At 38.9% G+C, this 16,523-nt stretch overlaps 1 protein-coding gene across 3 annotated transcripts in view; it reads left to right on the top strand.

Moving 5' to 3' along the window:
• Positions 1 to 16,523, top strand: part of hacl1 (2-hydroxyacyl-CoA lyase 1) — a 120,147-nt gene that overhangs the window by 86,616 nt on the left and 17,008 nt on the right. For 2 of the 3 annotated variants that reach the window (XM_072253632.1, XM_072253631.1), the window contains one exon: positions 3,371 to 3,478. In XM_072253632.1, coding sequence (XP_072109733.1) covers positions 3,371 to 3,478 — 108 coding nt within the window. The remainder of the gene's footprint in view (positions 1 to 3,370; positions 3,479 to 16,523) is intronic. The other variant, XM_072253633.1, reaches the window with a different exon arrangement.

Below are 16,523 nucleotides of genomic sequence, written 5' to 3'. Positions count from 1 at the left end.
TCAAATCATGGCTGACCTGATCTTGGCCTCAACTCCACTTTCCTGCCTGTAGCCTATAACCTTTGATTCTTCTATAGAGCAAAAATCTGTCAGTTGGTTCCCTAAGATGTTGGTGAAGCCTAATTTGAAGTATTGCATGCAGTTTTGGTCACCTGCCTACAGGAGAGATGTCTGTAAGATTGAAAGGGTTCAGAGAAGATGTACAAGGATATTGACAAGACTCGCTGATCTGAGTTATAAGGAAAGGTTGAAAGGGACTTTATTCCCTTGAGAATCGGAGAATGAGGGGAGACTCAATAGAGGTGTGAGTGGTATAGATAGAACATATGTAAGCAGGCTTTTTCCATTGGGGATGGGTGAGACTAGAACTGGAGGTCATGGGTTAATGATAATAGATGAAATGTTTAAGGGGAACATGAGGGGGAGCTACTTCACCCAGAGGGTGGTGGGAATGTGGAATGAGCTGCTAGCGGATGTAATGGATGCAGTTTTGATTTCAACATTTAAGATATATTTGGATAGGTACATGATGGAAGGGGTACAGTGGCTTACCGTCTGGGTGCAGGTCAATGGAACTAGGCAGGTTAATAGTTTGGCACTGACTCGATAGGCCAAATGGCCTTTTTCTGTGCTATAGTGTTCTATTACTCTTTGTCTTTTCTAGGTCTTGAGCATGGTTCAATCTCCATAACTCTGATAGAGAAAATTCTAATGATTTACACCCCTCTTGGAGTGGGGATGGGAAATACTCCTGATCCATGTCTGAAGTCCTTGTTTTGAATCTGTTCTCCCTCAGTCAAGAATCCCCATGCGAAGTAACATCTTTTCACCATCCACCTTGTCAAACCATCTTCTACACTCTTCTAAACTCCAATTCTAACCTGTTTGTTTTCCTAATTAGACAATTACTTCATCCCAGAGATCCATCCAGTGTATCTTCCTGTGCACTACCTCCTCTTAACGTATGTTCTCCTCCATAAATGTACATTGTTACTCTTGCCTCTGTGAAATTGTGGCAAGACTCCTGAACAGATGACATCCAGGTCCTTCTGCATAGCAGTATTCTGCAGTCTCTCTTTATTTAATTCTTATTCTCCTTTTGTGTTCTTACTATAAAGTGGGCAACGTTATAGTTCACTGCTCCACCTGGCAATTTTTTTGATGGACATTTACTTCTTGTTTCTTTTGCTAAGCTTGCTTCCTAAACACAGCTATCATTTGTAAGATCAAATACAGATGTATCTGGTCATGTATGGAAGTCAGTCTGCGGTTCTTATAATGGAAATGGAAAATAGTTATCAGCTTGAAGTTAAAACACAGCTTTGCATACAAGCTCTGTATTTTGCAAATGCTCAGTCTGTGCAGAAGCAGGTGCTAACTCACTGTACCTGGTTTATTATTGCTCAAGATGCAGTATAAACAATAGGTTGTATCAAACAGACAAGCTGACTCTTAAGTTACTTAGTTCAAGGAAGTTTGCAGAAACTGGAGAATATTATTTAGCATATCAATAACTGTGTATATAGTTGAAAGGCTTATGTACCCAGAAATTAGTTTTACAGATCTACATCTCCAAAATACTGCTTTTAGATTATTTGTGTTAAAATGATATCTGAGGAATTGTCATATGTGTTTTAAGTCACCCAAGTGCGGGGAAAAAAAAGAGAGCAGTTGAAGCTTATTAGGAACGGGGTGAGGAATAGTATGAAGAATCATGGGAAGAAACACGGAGTGAACAAGGATCCCTTCCTCAGGCTTCGGTTTCTGCAATGGCAATTCATTGTCTGAGTTGTGGTGTGTCTTTTTAATTTATAGGAATTGTACCTGTGTTTTTGGAAATCCTTTGCATTTAAGAAATCCTTTGGGTTTTCGAGCTTTGTGCTTTGTTTTAGAAATGGTTTGTGTTTTAGAAACTGGTTGTAATTTGGAAATGTTACATAATTGCTCAAGATTCAAGATGATTTAGTGATTCAAGATGAGATAGAAATGCTCTGTGAGAATTTGGAAATGTTTAGGATAGAAATTCTGAGTTTTAAATGTCTTTTAAGAATGTGTGGATTTAAAAGTGTATCACAGAAAATTAACAAGTTATGTTTTAAACTATTTTGGTAGCTGGAAGGGAGAGGAGTCCCACTACTCGAATAGTGGATATTGGCAGCTAAACTTACCGAGGAGAATAAACAGGGAAATTACTCTTTGAAGATTGGGTTGTTACAGGATAGTCTCCCTTTAGTGAGAGTGCTCATAGTTATTTATATTGGATAGGCTTAAGGTCTTTGTTTGAGTCTAAAACTTTGCGAAACCAATACCATCACAATTTTTGCCCACTTATTTCGTCCATCTACTTCCCTTCTGTATACTCCCAGTTGTCCTCACAGTTTGCTTAGCCACCTATCTTTGTGTATGTGTATTTGACCATAATGCACTCAATCATTTAACTTAATTTGCTAAAGTAGGATATAAATAATGGAGGCCTGAGAACTGACCACCATAGCACTCCACTAGTAACAGTCTGCCAACCTGAAGCTTCTGCTTATTAGCTGCTTTTTATGGGTTGGTTAACTAACCATGGTGATTCAATGCCTATGCAGCTTTCTCCTATGTCTTATCATCCTCTTGGTCTCTGCTCTGATTTTTTTTTCTGCTTTTGTAGTCACCTTTGGAGATCATAATCTGATGGCCTGATCTCTTCATACCAAAAGTATTTATAGTAGTCGGCAATTTGCCTAGGTCAGTTTTGTGGATTATTAAGCCCCATTTTCTTGCAGGTACAAGCACAACTTTCAAAAGACAATTGTGCAGGTACGTAAATTGGAGAGATCTGAAGATTATGGGCCAGGTGCTGGGAAATGGGACTACTGTATCTTGAATGATGGACAGCTTAGTGGCATGGACTATTTGGGCCAGAAGACATGTTTCCATTACTCTGTCTTCAGTTACATAAGTATCCTTTGTATTTTAAATAGCTAACTAAGAAAGTCCATTGTTAACAGTCTTAAAAATTTCTAAACCTTTTTGAAGAAAGTTTCATATTTCCACTGCTTATGTGTAGTTCCTCATATCACTCTTGAATTGACAAGTTTTGAATCTCACCAGATGACTTTTTTTTGCATTTTATCTATATCATTGAATTGAATACCTCCCATTAAGCCACAGTTTTATAAATTCTAGGGTATACAAAGCATCTTTTTATGAGCTGTCATATTTAAGCTCTAAACCTCTGCTATCGCTCTGGTGAAATTGTGCTGTGCAATTGCTATCTTGACCATTTTAAAATTTGCTTTGCAGTCTTGTTGATTATGACTGACAGTTGAATTGTTGCATATTAAAAGGATGTACTGATTAGCATTAACTATTTGCTTTGTTTTAGATATAATCTGCCAATAGTAATCATTGTAGTGAACAACAACGGAATTTATTGTGGAATGGATGAGTGCTCCTGGAAACAGATGGCAGAATTGGGTGAGCCTTCAATTGTGTGAGTAATGAGAGTTTTTTTGGGGGGGTTAATAAATCTCTTGGTGTTTGTAATAAGGTGTAAAACCTTAGCGCTTCCTTTTGAAAGCATAAAACTGTACCTGGAACTGATTAGATTTCTGCCAGGACCTACAACTGGCTCCTGTACAAAAAGCCCTCCTCAACACTCAAGATTTAATTGACTAGTCTGTCAAACTTAATGAAACAGAGGTACATCTGCTTGCTCTATGCCAAATGTAGCGCCACATTTCTGAAGTTAATTAGAAGCTGGTATCTTGTGGATTCTTGGCTGAGAAACCTGAGCAGCCTTGTGCGGTTTCATCGCAAGTTACGGGTTGGGGGTGGGGTGAGCCATGGAAGGAAATGTTTCTTCATTTGCTAATGATCTCATTTTATTATTTTAATTGTGCAAAACCATAATGAAGTTTTGTATTTTATTGCACACATTTTTAGATTACTTATATGTTACATAGCCAGATGTAAAATTCTCTTTATAAAAAACAGACTAATCACTTATATGTGATCATCTAAAAATAGCCAATTTATTTTTAAGAAATTATTTGGGGGAGGAAGGGTGGGGAAGCAAAGCCTATCACATTCACAGTCAGAAAGTCAGCTATTCTATTCCCCTTTAATAAAGTAAAAGACAGGAAATGCTGGAAGTACTCAGCTGATCAGACAGCACGTGTGGAAAGAGAGACTGAGTTACAATCTTCTGGTGAAGGGTTCTGGACCTGAATTGTTAACTGGCTCTCTTTCCTCAGATGCTGCCTAACCTGATGAGTGTTCTCAACAGTTTCTTAAGAATGACCAAAACACATTTTAATGCAATATGTAGAGAGTCCTACCAAGAACAGGTCAGTTCTCAATCTTGGGGTTACAAAATCGGGCAGGTGGCATGTGGTGGGAGAGCTCTTTGGAAGCAGAGACTATAATTCATTATGTTTCAAGATAGCTATGTAAAGGAATATACTTGGTTCTCAAGTTAAGAAATTGAATTTGGAGGAAGGCAGATCTCAACAGTGTAGGGAAGGACCTAGAAAAGTAGATTGGGAGGTGATGCTTGCAAGTAAAACTACAACTCACAGGTCAGCCTCCCTAAAGGGGGAGCTGATGCTTGCCGATAGAACAACGACTCACAAGTGGGGCTCTCTTAAAAGGAAGTTAGTTCTTCCAAAAAAAAAGTCAAAAATGTGCTGGATCTTTGAATGAATCCTCTATGTGCCTCATTACAAAAGAGCATTTTTCAGTTTAAAATTTTCTTCTCGGATCAGTAATTGAAGAGATTAGCAAAAGAGGAATGGCTCCTCTTAGCAAATAAAGGGTTAATATGTGCGTGGAGCCAGATGATGTAGGTGAGGTCCTAAATGAATACTCATTTGTATTATCTCAGAAGAGGAGCCTGGAAGATGGTGAATTCAGGGAGGAGTATATAGATAATCTGAATCAGATCAGAGTTAAAAAGAGGTGGTGTTAAATATCATGGGATATATGAGGGTTGATAAACCTGCAGGGCCTGATTAAATCTATTCCAGGTTGCAACTGAAAGCAAGGGATGAGATAGCTGGGCTCTAAGGAGATTTTTGCATGTTAATTAGTCACGGTTAAATGCCAGAAATTTGGAGGATAACTGATGTTCCTTTATTTAAGAAGGGTTGCAGGGATAGGCCAGATAACTGCAGTTTGGTTAGCCTTATGGCAGTAGCAGGGAAATTATTGGAGAACGCTTTAAGGGATGGTACTTATGAACATATGGAAAAGCAGGGTATGATCATGGTTTACAAAGTCCCACATGGTTGGTTGACTCAAGAGGTTAGGGCAAGTAGATTGAAGGTGAGTTTGCTTATTGGATCCAAAATTGCCCTGGTGATAGAATGCAGAGACTAGAAATGTAAAAATGCTTTTCTGAATGGAAGTCTGTGGCCAGTGGTGTACCCCAGGGGCTCTGTGCCTGTATTCTTGTTTGTGATATACTCTCAGTAGCCACATTATTAGGTACAAGACTGGAACACTGTGTGCTCTTTTGCTGCTGAAGTCCATCCACTTAAAGGTTTGACCTGTTGCACATTTGGATATGCTGTTCTGCACACTGCTGTTGTAACACAACGTTATTTGAGTTACTGTCACCTTCCTGTCAGTTTGAACCAGTCTGGCTGTTCTCCTCTGACTTCTGTCATGAACAAGGTGTTTTTGCCCAAGAACTGCCACTCTCTGGTTATTTTTTGTTTTTCACCCTATTCCTTGTAAGTTCTAGAGACTGTTGGCTGTGAATCCCAGGGGATTCTGAGGTATAACCTATCTGGTACCAACAATCATTCCACGGTCAAAGTCATTTAGATCACACTTCTTTCCCATTGTGATATTTGATCTGAACAACAACTGAACCTCTTCACCATGTCTGCATGCTTTTATGCATTGTGTTGCTGCCTCATGATTGGATGTTCAGATATTTGCATTAATGAGCAGTTATACCTAATGAAGTGGGCACTGAATGTATATTAACTCTTGGATATGAATGTAAGACATATAGGACATTTCAGCACAGTGCAGGCCTTTCACCTATTATATTGTACTGCCCTTTTTTCCCATCTTTAAGATCAATCTAACCCTTCCCTACTGCATGGTCCTCCATTTTTCTATCATCCATGTGCCTATCCAAGAGTTTCTTAAATGCTCCTAATGTATATGCCTCTACCTACATCCCTAGCAGGATGTTCCCCACTCCAACCATTCTCTGTAAAGGAATTGCCTCTAACATTCCCCTAGATTTTCTTCCAGTCAGCTTAGCATAAGTCCCCTTGTATTAGCCATTTCTGCCCTGGGAATAGGTCTCTGTTTGTCCACTCTATCTATGCCTCTTATCATCTTGTACACCTCTATCAAGTCTTTCATCCTCTGCTCCAAAGAGAAAAGTCCTAGCTTGCTCAACCTATCTTCCTAGTACTGGCCTGTTGTGACTGTGATCAAAGTCACCAGAGAGTCACTGAAACCGATGATATAGAAGACCTTATTCATCACAACAAGCAGGCAACATTTTGGAGACACTTGGAAAGGCTCCCAAACCCAAAGATACATGACGTTTTTATACCCTTAGGATCAAAGGTAACAGTAGGTGATTTAATACAATTTCAATGGTTATAATAACATTGTTTACTTCAATACTTTTGGTTGACAAATGGTTCCTTTGAGATGCATAGTGAAGTACATTGTAATTGATAAGACACTTCTGAAGGTTCAAAAGCCTTTGGAAGAAACTAATTAACATAAATATTCTAAAACCTTTTGACAACAGAGAGCCAGACACCCAAAATTAATGCTGTCAGGGCTCTGTCTGAGTACATAAATATTGTAAGTACACAAAAACTAATGATCTCCTGTACCTGTGGCCACGTTTAATATACTAAGTGTTTACATCTGTCTGACCTGCCAGTTTGAACTTGAGTTACAATGTTGTAAATAACTTAGCAGTGTTGCCTGGTATGATGCAAGCCAATTAACACAACCCCATTGTCTTAACATTTAGCAGTTGCATATACAATCGCTTCGTTTTTGGGCCAGTTTAACTTCAGTTTACTGCTTGCAATTTACAATAAGACTGAAGGCTAACTGCAAGCCTCCTGAATTTATTTAAATTTACACCAAGAACTGAAGATTGGTTCTTGTTTGAATTAATATCTGCTATATACACATAACTACTGAATACTCCCTAAAAATGCCATCTAGTCCAGGTAGCAACCTTGTCAAAAGCTTTCACATCCTTTCACATACAATAAGACAACCAGAACTATGATGAGTAAGTTTATGAATGACACAACAAGTTGGTGGTGTTGTGGATAGCGAGGAAGGTTGTCTAAGGCTACAGCTGCATGTAAATCAGATAGAAAGTTGCGCAATTAGTACAAGATGGTGCAATTTGGGAAATTAAGTTGGGGTAGGAGAAAAACAATAAATGGTAACACAGCAAGAAGTACAGATATACCAAGGATCTTGCAGGTTCAAGTACAAAATTCCCTGTAAGTGGCATCACAAGTTGAAAGGGTGGTGAAGGTGCATTGTAAGGGTAGGTTACTTTACAAATGCTGGTTGGACCACACTTGTGGTATTGTGTGCACTTCAAGTTGCCACACTATGGGAAGCATGTGAATGCATTGAAAAATGTAAAGAGGAGATTCTTTGAACTGGAGGACTTTAGTAATGGAGAGAGAATGGATAGGGTAGGATTGTGTAACAGGCTGAGGGGTGACCATAGAAATACAGAATTAACAAGGCGTAAATCACATAGATATACTGAATTTTTTCCACTTGTTAGGGGGACCAAAAACAAGTGAGCATAGGTTAAAGGTGAAAGGAAGGGAATTTAAGGGCAAGTTCTTTATACAGAGTATGATTTATCTCATTATCAGAGGAGGTGTTAAAGTCAGATGCAGGTACTGTGTTTAAGGGACATTTAGACAGGTAGTTAAACAGGCCTAATACAGACAAATTAGCTTACTGTAGATGTGCAAGAAGGTCAACATGGAGTTGGTGGGCTGAAGGGCCAATTTATGTGTCTGTATGACCTTGATTCAATATATAAAGCTGGGAGATAAAGATCAGGCACATGGATTTTATTTATGGCCTGGATGCTCAAAATCCATTGATTTTTCTTTTTGGTCAGGCACATCATGTCTCTGTAATTTGGGGTGAAGACTATTTAAATGTGCAAAACAAAGTCTGGTGCCCGAGTAGAACCCTGACTACCATTCCCCATCTACAGTTCAAGTGGACAACCATTTATTCTGGTCATTTGTTCCACACATTGCCTTGACACTAGACCTCAAAAGGACTACAGAAGGTCAGTATAGAGGCAGAGTCTCTTGAGTTGGTGGGTGGTGGCTGCTGTGAGGGAGAGTCATGAGGTTGGTTCATTATCACTATTTCCTATTTGCCAAAAAAAAATCCCCATCACTACTTTACAATAATTGTGTGCAGTTTTGGGCTGCTTATTTTAGAAAGGATATACTGACATTGGAGAAGGTTCAGAGAAGACTCACAAGAATGATTCCAGGAATGAAAGGGTTACTGTTTGAGGAACGTCTGGCAACTCCTGGGCTGTATTTCCTGGAGTTCAGGAGAATGGGTGGGGGGGGGGGCAGAATCTCATAGAAACATTCAGAATGTTAAAAGGCATGAACAGATTAGATACAGCAAAGTTATTTCCCATGGTAGGGGATTCTAGGACAGGAGGGCATGACTTCAGGGTTGAAGGACATCCTTTTAGAACTGAGATGTGGAGAAATTACTTTAGCCAGAGGGTGGGAAATCTGTGGAATTTGTTGCCACGAGCAGCAGTGGAGGCCAGGTCATTGTGTGTATTAAGGCAGAGATATATAGGTTCTTGATTAGCCAGGGCATCAAAGGGTATGGGGTGACTGTAAGAATTAGATCAGTCCATGATTAAATTGCAGAGCAGACTCGATTTACCAAATGACCTACTTCTGCTCCTATATCTTACGGCTGAATAACTCTGACTTCTTGTACATAGTCCACTCATTTTGCCAATATTTACTGACTGGGTCATACATTCTGTAATCTACTCCATTAACCTCACTATCTACCTTTATTCTCTTAAAATCTTCCTCTTAGACTTCAACACACACCTTCCAATATCTCCATTGTTTAATTATTATTTATTTATTGAGCTACAGTGCAGAATAGACCCTTCTGGCCCTGTGAGCCATGCTGCCCAGCAATTCCCCGATTTAATCCTAGCCTAATCATGGGACAATTTACAATGATCAATTAACCTTCTAACCGGTATGTTGTTGGATTATGGGAGGAAACTGGAGCACCCTGAGGAAGCCCACATGATCACAGGGAGAACGTACAAACTCCTTACAGGCAAGGACGGGAATTGAACCGGAGCTGCCTGTACTGTAAAGCATTCTGCTAACCACTATGCAACTGTGCCGCCTCATTAGGTAATCCTTGACCAAAAATGTTAGCTGTACAAAGGTACAATTTTGGTCATTCAAAATGACAGAGTATAGAAAGACATCATTTTCCAGTGGGTAGAAATGAGGCAGCAGCTGATGCTACAAAATCGGCAGGTGTTGGAGAAAATTGAAGGAGTTCACATTGAATATAGAGTGGCTGATGAGAGCACAAAAACCCACATTGTTAGTGTCAGTTTTGATTCAACAATTTATGTAGAAACTAAATATTTGAAATCAATTACCTCTTTTGGCCTAGAATATTATAGTGCATGCGTACAGCTTCTTGTACTGAATTATGGAAGAGGCATTGAATGTTGAATTTTCTTTCAGAGGATATCATCCCTGGTTTGTTTAAGATTTCTTTTCAGGAGGTTCTGTAAGTTCTTTTCATAACTGTTGGATCAAGTGCCCTTTTTAATAAAGAAGCTATTTATCTGGGTCACTGGATTGCTAATTTTTCCTTGCTCAATGCAATGGCTGATCCTTTTGTGACATGTCTGTCTTTGTTCTCTAATAAATAAATAATCTTGGCGACATACTGTCTGCTGCTTTGCTCTGTTCACAATTATTCTGACTTTATACTGTAGGTAGATTTTTGACATGTTATTTTGAATGTTTTCTGTTTCTACCAAGCCCTGGACTATTGGCATAATTTGTGTCTCAAGTGATGAGATAGGCAGCTTTTATTTATTTCCTAAATTAATCAGTACTAGTGTTAGTGTTTTTTTTTAACCTGGAACTTTTAACAGCTGTCAAATAAATTTATTTACCCCATTTTGTTGGGCTTGATTAAAATGAAAATCTCTGAAAGAGCATTGATTGGTAAGGATTTGGAACCTTCAGTCAGAAGAGGATGCAAAAGAGAAGGCGGCATTCTATTGATTAAGGAGTCCATTGCTATAGTTATTAGGGAAGATATCCCAGAAAACTCTTCAAGTGAGGCCATGTGGAATCCTTGAATAAAAAGGAGTGATCACATTGGTGATATATAGTGCAGACCTCCTAACATGAGCAGAGGAGCAGATATATTGGCAAATCACTGAGAGGTGTGAGAGCAATGAGGTTTTAGTAGAGGAATAACTAAGGAATACTACATCCTCTAAGGAGAAAGACATTGCAGTTGCTGAATTCAGGAAGGAGGCAGTGAAAATTCAAAGTCAATTTATTATCAAGGGACATCTATGTCACCACATACAAACCTGAGATTCATTTACTTCCAGGCATACTCACTAAATCTGATAACCATAATGGAATCAATGAAAGACTGCACCAACAAGGAGGGCAACCAGTGTGCAAAAGACAACAATCTGTGGAAATACAAAAAGATTTTTAAAAAATAAAAATAATAATAACAAATAAACAATAAATATCGAGAACATGAGATGAAGAGTCCTTGTGAGTCCGTAGGTTGTGGAAACAGTTTAGTATTGGGGTAAGTGAAGTTATCCTCTCTGGTTCAGGAGCCTGATAGTTAAGGGGTAATAATTGTCCCTGAACCTGGTGGTGTGAATCCTGAGGCATTTGCACCACTTTCCTGACGGCAGCAGCGAAAAGAGAACATGACCAGGTGGTGGGGCTTCCTGATGATGGATGCTGTTTTTCTGTGACAATGCTCCATGTAGATGTGCTCAATTGGGGGAGGGCTTTACCCATGATGGACTGGCCAGTATCTACTACTTTTTGCAGGATTTCCATTCAACAGCATTGGTGTTTCTATACCAGGTTGTGATGCAATCAATCGATATACTCTCCACCACATCTGTAAAAGTTTGTCGAAGTTTTAGATGTCATGACGAATCTTAGGAACCACTTAAGGAAGTAGAGATGCTGCTGTGCTTTCTTCACAATCGCACTTGGGTGCTAAACCCAGGACAGGTCCTCCAAAATAATAACACCGAGGAACTTAAAGTTGCTGATCATGGCTCACGGACCTTCAGTTTCCTCCTGAAGTCAATAATCATCTCTTTAGTCTTGCTGACATTGGAAGGATCAGACTCAGGTTTATCATCACTGGCATGTGTTGTGAAGTTTGTTAACTTAGCAGCAGTTCAATGCAATACATGATACAGAAGAAGAAAAAAATAATAAGTAAATCACTTACAGTATATGTATATTGAATAGATTAAAAATTGTGCAAAAATAGAAATAATATATATAAAAAAGTGAGGTAGTGTTCACAGGTTCAATGTCCATTTAGGATTTGGATGGCAGAATGGTTGTTGTTGTGGCACCAGTCAGCCAGATTTTCAAACTCCCTCCTATCTGCTGATTCATCACCACCTTTAATTTGGCAAACAACGGTGATGTCATCAGCAAACTTAAATATGGCATTGGAGCTGTGGTTAGCCACACAGTCATAAGTGTAAAGTGAGTAAAGCAGGGGGCTAACCACACGGCCTTGTGGTGCACCTCTGCTGATGGAGATTGTGAAAGAGATGTTGTTGCCAATCAGAACTGACTGAGGTCTACAAGTGAGGAAATCGAGGATCCAGTTGCACAAAGAAGTACTGAGACCAAGGTCTTGAAGCTTATTGATTAGGTTTGAGGGGATGATAGGACTGAATGCTGATCTATAGTCAAAAAAGGGCATCCTTATGTGTGGATCCTCGTTGCTCCAGAGTTGAGTAAAGAGCCAATGAAATTCATTTACTGTGGTCTTGTCTGGTAGTCTACAATATGTTACTATTTGAAAAGGAGGAGGCAGAAGTGATAGTAGATAAATCCCCAAGATTGAGGAGATATATTCCAGGCAGGGAATATATGAGGGAAAGGTGAAATATTGTTGGTGCCCTGACCGATTTTTACTTTCTTTCTTTTGAAATTTTTTTTATTATTATCCAACATTAACACGAGTACATCGAAGTAAGCAACACTTACAATGTCTCAAGAAAAAAAACATTATTTTAAAGATTGAAAAATTTTTGGTGATAATAAAAAAACCCTACTAAGCAAGAAAAAGTTGGGGGGGAGGAACCCCATTAGGTGTTCGACCCTGGAGCCATGCGCCATACAAAAAGCTTCTAAAGATAAACATCAAACCGTCAGCAGGAAAAAAAATACCAAAAATTTACAATTAGATCGTGGAGGAAATCTATCAATGAACTCAAATGATAGTAACGAGCAAATGAACCCCAACTTTTCTCAAAATCAAATATAGGTTCAAAGGTTCGACTTCTAATTTTCACTAAACTAAGACATAGCATCAGTTGAGAGAACCATTGTGACAAAGTGGGAGCTGATGTAACCTTCCACTTCAACAAAATGGCCCTCCTAGCTATCAATATAACAAATACAATAACATGTTGGTCAGACACAGAGATACCATCGATTATAATATAATCGATCCTCGAATATTTTTTATAAACATATGAAAAGAAAGAATATTCTCTGTTATCGGGGTGCAAATACCTCCGTAATTCGATCAATCCAAAATCGGTCAAAAAGTTAATAAATGACGCGGAATGATTTGGAAGTTGCTGATTGGTTGAGCTCTTGTCAAAGGATTTAAAACAACAGTTAAAATCCCCGCCCGTTATCAACATATATTCATTTAAATCAGGCAGTAAAGCAAATACCTTTTTAAAAAAGAAGGATCATCTAAGATAGGACTGTACAGATTGACCAAAACAACTTTTCTGTTACAGATCACTCCTTTAACAATTAAAAATCTACCACTAAAATCTGACTCAATAACCTCTTGAGTAAATATGTTGGATTTAATAAAGATGGACACTCCTTTAGTTTTACTCTGAGAAGTGGAGTGAAACTGCAAACCCCTCCACCATCCAAAAATTCTATTTTGATCTCCCGCCCTGATATGTGTCTCTCGAGCAAAAATTATATCAGGTTGGAATGGGTTAATAATTTTAAAAGTCTTTTCTCGTTTGATAGGATGATTCCAACCATGTACATTCCAACTTACTACATTAATCTGTTTAAATACCATACTATAATTTTATTCTACTTTACACATGGGCCGAGCACATACCAATACGGGATGATCAAAATTGGCAGTGATGAAGAATATAACCCATTGAGAACACGCATGCTCCGGAACCACCCAATGGGAAAAAACTCCTAACTCTAACCCCACCCTCCTCTCCCCAAGCCCAGAAAAAGGCAAGCAACCGATGATAGAATATGAAGCCTGAGACCACTCTGTATGTACAGGAAAAAAAATTTAAAGGATTTTCTCTCCCTCCCCCAGTTTAAAAAAAAACAACTGACCTTGTAAGAGAAACAATAAAGTCTTAACAAAGGAAAGTATTTACATTCCAGCATCTATTAAACAAGAAAGAGCCAAAATAATGTTATCTCTTAAAAAGAAAAACCAGCACCATTTTTAAGATTAATGGAATTATGAGTTTTATGACCGATTTTTAAATCTTTGCTGACCAAAGTAAGGTGCCAGATAACTGGAGGACAGGAAATATGGTACCTTTATTCAAGAAAGTCAACAAGAGTAAGCCAGGTAACTACAAGCTTGTGGGTCTTATATCAGCATTACTGAAGTTATTGGAAAAGTATTGAGATATAAAATTAACCTACACTTGCAAGTCAGGTGGTCAGATATTCATCATGGATGGTCAGCATGGCTTTGTTAGAGGAGGTATCTTCTGACCAATTTGACTACATTTGGAAACCCAATAGTAGGATTTAGAGGAGCAAATTTGTAGAGAGGTTGCACACAGTTGGAAAAAACATAATGTTGTGATAGTAACTGATTTTAACGTTCTACATATTGACTGAGACTCCGGCTTGCAAACTGGCTGGATGGGATAGAGTTTGTTAGATGTATTCAGGAAAGGTTCCTTAATATATAGAGGTCCCAACTAGACAGAGTATAATACTGGATCTCCTATTAGGGAATGAGACAGGACAGGTGACAGAGGTGTGTGTAGGGGAACTCTTTCGATCTAATGATCGTAATTCCATTAATTTTAAGATAACCTTGGAAGAGGATAGTTTTGGTCCTCAGATTGAGATTCTAAATTGTTGCAAGGCTAATTTTGATGGTACAGAAAAGATCTGGCAAGTGTGGTCTGAGACAGATTTGCAAAGTTGTGATTAGTAAGTGGAAGGCCTTCAAAAGTGAAAATTTTTGAGTCGATTCCTGTCAGAATAAAAGGCAAGGATAGCAGGTTTAGGTAACCTTGGTTTTTAAGAGAGACTGAGGCCTTGGGTAAGAAGAAGGAGGTGCATGTCAGCGATAGGCAGTGAGGAACAAATAAGGTACTTGAGGAGCATGAGAAATGCAAGAGAACACTTAAGAAGGAAATCAGGAGGTCCAAAAGAGGGCATGAGGTTGCCCCAGAAGACAAGATATACAGATACAGTGACATGCGAAAGTTAGGGCTCCCCTGGTCAAAATTTCTGTTACTGTGAATAGTTAAGTGAGTAGAAGATGAACTGATCTCCGAAAGTCATAAAGTTAAAGATGAAACATTCTTTTCAACATTAGTGTATTTTTTTTGTTTTGTACAATTTTAGAGTGGGAAAAAAGGAAAGGAGCACCATGCAAAAGTTTGGGCACCCCAAGAGATTTGAGCTCTCAGATAACTTTTACCAAAGTCACAGACCTTAATTAGCTTGTTAGGGCTATGGCTTGTTCACAATCATCATTAGGAAGGCCAGGTGATGCAAATTTCAAAGCTTTATAAATACCCTGACTCCTCAAACCTTGTCCCAACAATCAGCAGCCATGGGCTCCTCTAAGCAGCTGTCTAGCACTCTGAAAATTAAAATAAATGATGCCCACAAAGCAGGAGAAGGCTATAAGGTAGCAAAGCGTTTTCAGGTAGCCATTTCCTCAGTTCGTAATGTAATTAAGAAATGGCAGTTAACAGGAACGGTGAAGGTCAAGTTGAGGTCTGAAAGTCCAAGAAAACTTTCCGAGAGAACTGCTCGTAGGATTGCTAGAAAGGCAAATCAAAACTCCCGTTTGACTACAAAAGACCTTCAGGAAGATTTAGCAGACTCTGGAATGGTGGTGCACTGTTCTACTGTGCAGCGACACCTGCACAGATATGACCTTCATGGAAGAGTCGTCAGAAGAAACCCTTTCCTGCGTCCTCACCACAAAATTAAGCCTCAGTAGTTTGCAAAGGAACATCTAAACAAGCCTGATGCATTTTGGAAACAAGTCCTGTGGACTGAGGAAGTTAAAATAGAACTTTTTGGCCGCAATGAGCAAAGGTATGTTTGGAGGAAAAAGGGTGCAGAATTTCATGAAAAGAACACCTCTCCAATTGTTAAGAACAGGGGTGGATAGATCATGCTTTGGGCTTGTGTTGCAGCCAGTGGCACGGGGAACATTTCACTGATAGAGGGAAGAATGAATTCAATTAAATACCAGCAAATTCTGGAAGCAAACTTCACACTATCTGTAAAAAGGCTGAAGATGAGAAGAGGATGGCTTCTACAACAGGATAATGATCCTAAACACACCTCAAAATCCACAATGGACTACCTCAAGAGGCACAAACTGAAGGTTTTGCCATGTCCCTCACAATACCCCGACCTAAACATGATCGAAAATCTGTGGGTAGACCTCAAAAGAGCAGTACATGCAAGGCGGCCCAAGAATCTCACAGAACTAGAAGCCTTTTGCAAGGAAGAATGCGCAAAAATCCCCCAAACATGAATTGAAAGACTCTTAGCTGGCTACAAAAAGCATTTACAAGCTGTGATACTTGCCAAAGGGGTGTTACTAAGTACTGACCATGCAGAGTGCCCAAACTTTTGCTTCGGGCCCTTTTCCTTTTTTGTTATTTTGAAACTGTAAAAGATGGAAATAAAAAAGTAATCTTGCTTAAAATATTAAAGAACTGTGTCATCTTTAACTTTATGCCTTTTGGAAATCAGGTCATCTTTTACTCACTTAGCCATTCACAGTAACAGAAATTTTGACCCGGGTGCCCAAACTTTTGCATGCCACTATATACTAGGAGCAAAATGATAACATAGACATAGACATACTTTTTCGATCCCAAGGGAAACTGAGTTTCATTACAGCTGCACCAACCAAGAATAGAGCATAAATATAGAAATACAAAACCCACAAACAATCAA

Source organism: Mobula birostris, chromosome 3 (genome assembly GCF_030028105.1).
Source record: "Mobula birostris isolate sMobBir1 chromosome 3, sMobBir1.hap1, whole genome shotgun sequence".
In the NCBI taxonomy this organism is placed as follows: domain Eukaryota; kingdom Metazoa; phylum Chordata; class Chondrichthyes; order Myliobatiformes; family Myliobatidae; genus Mobula; species Mobula birostris.
This window is presented reverse-complemented; position numbering and strand designations above follow the sequence as displayed.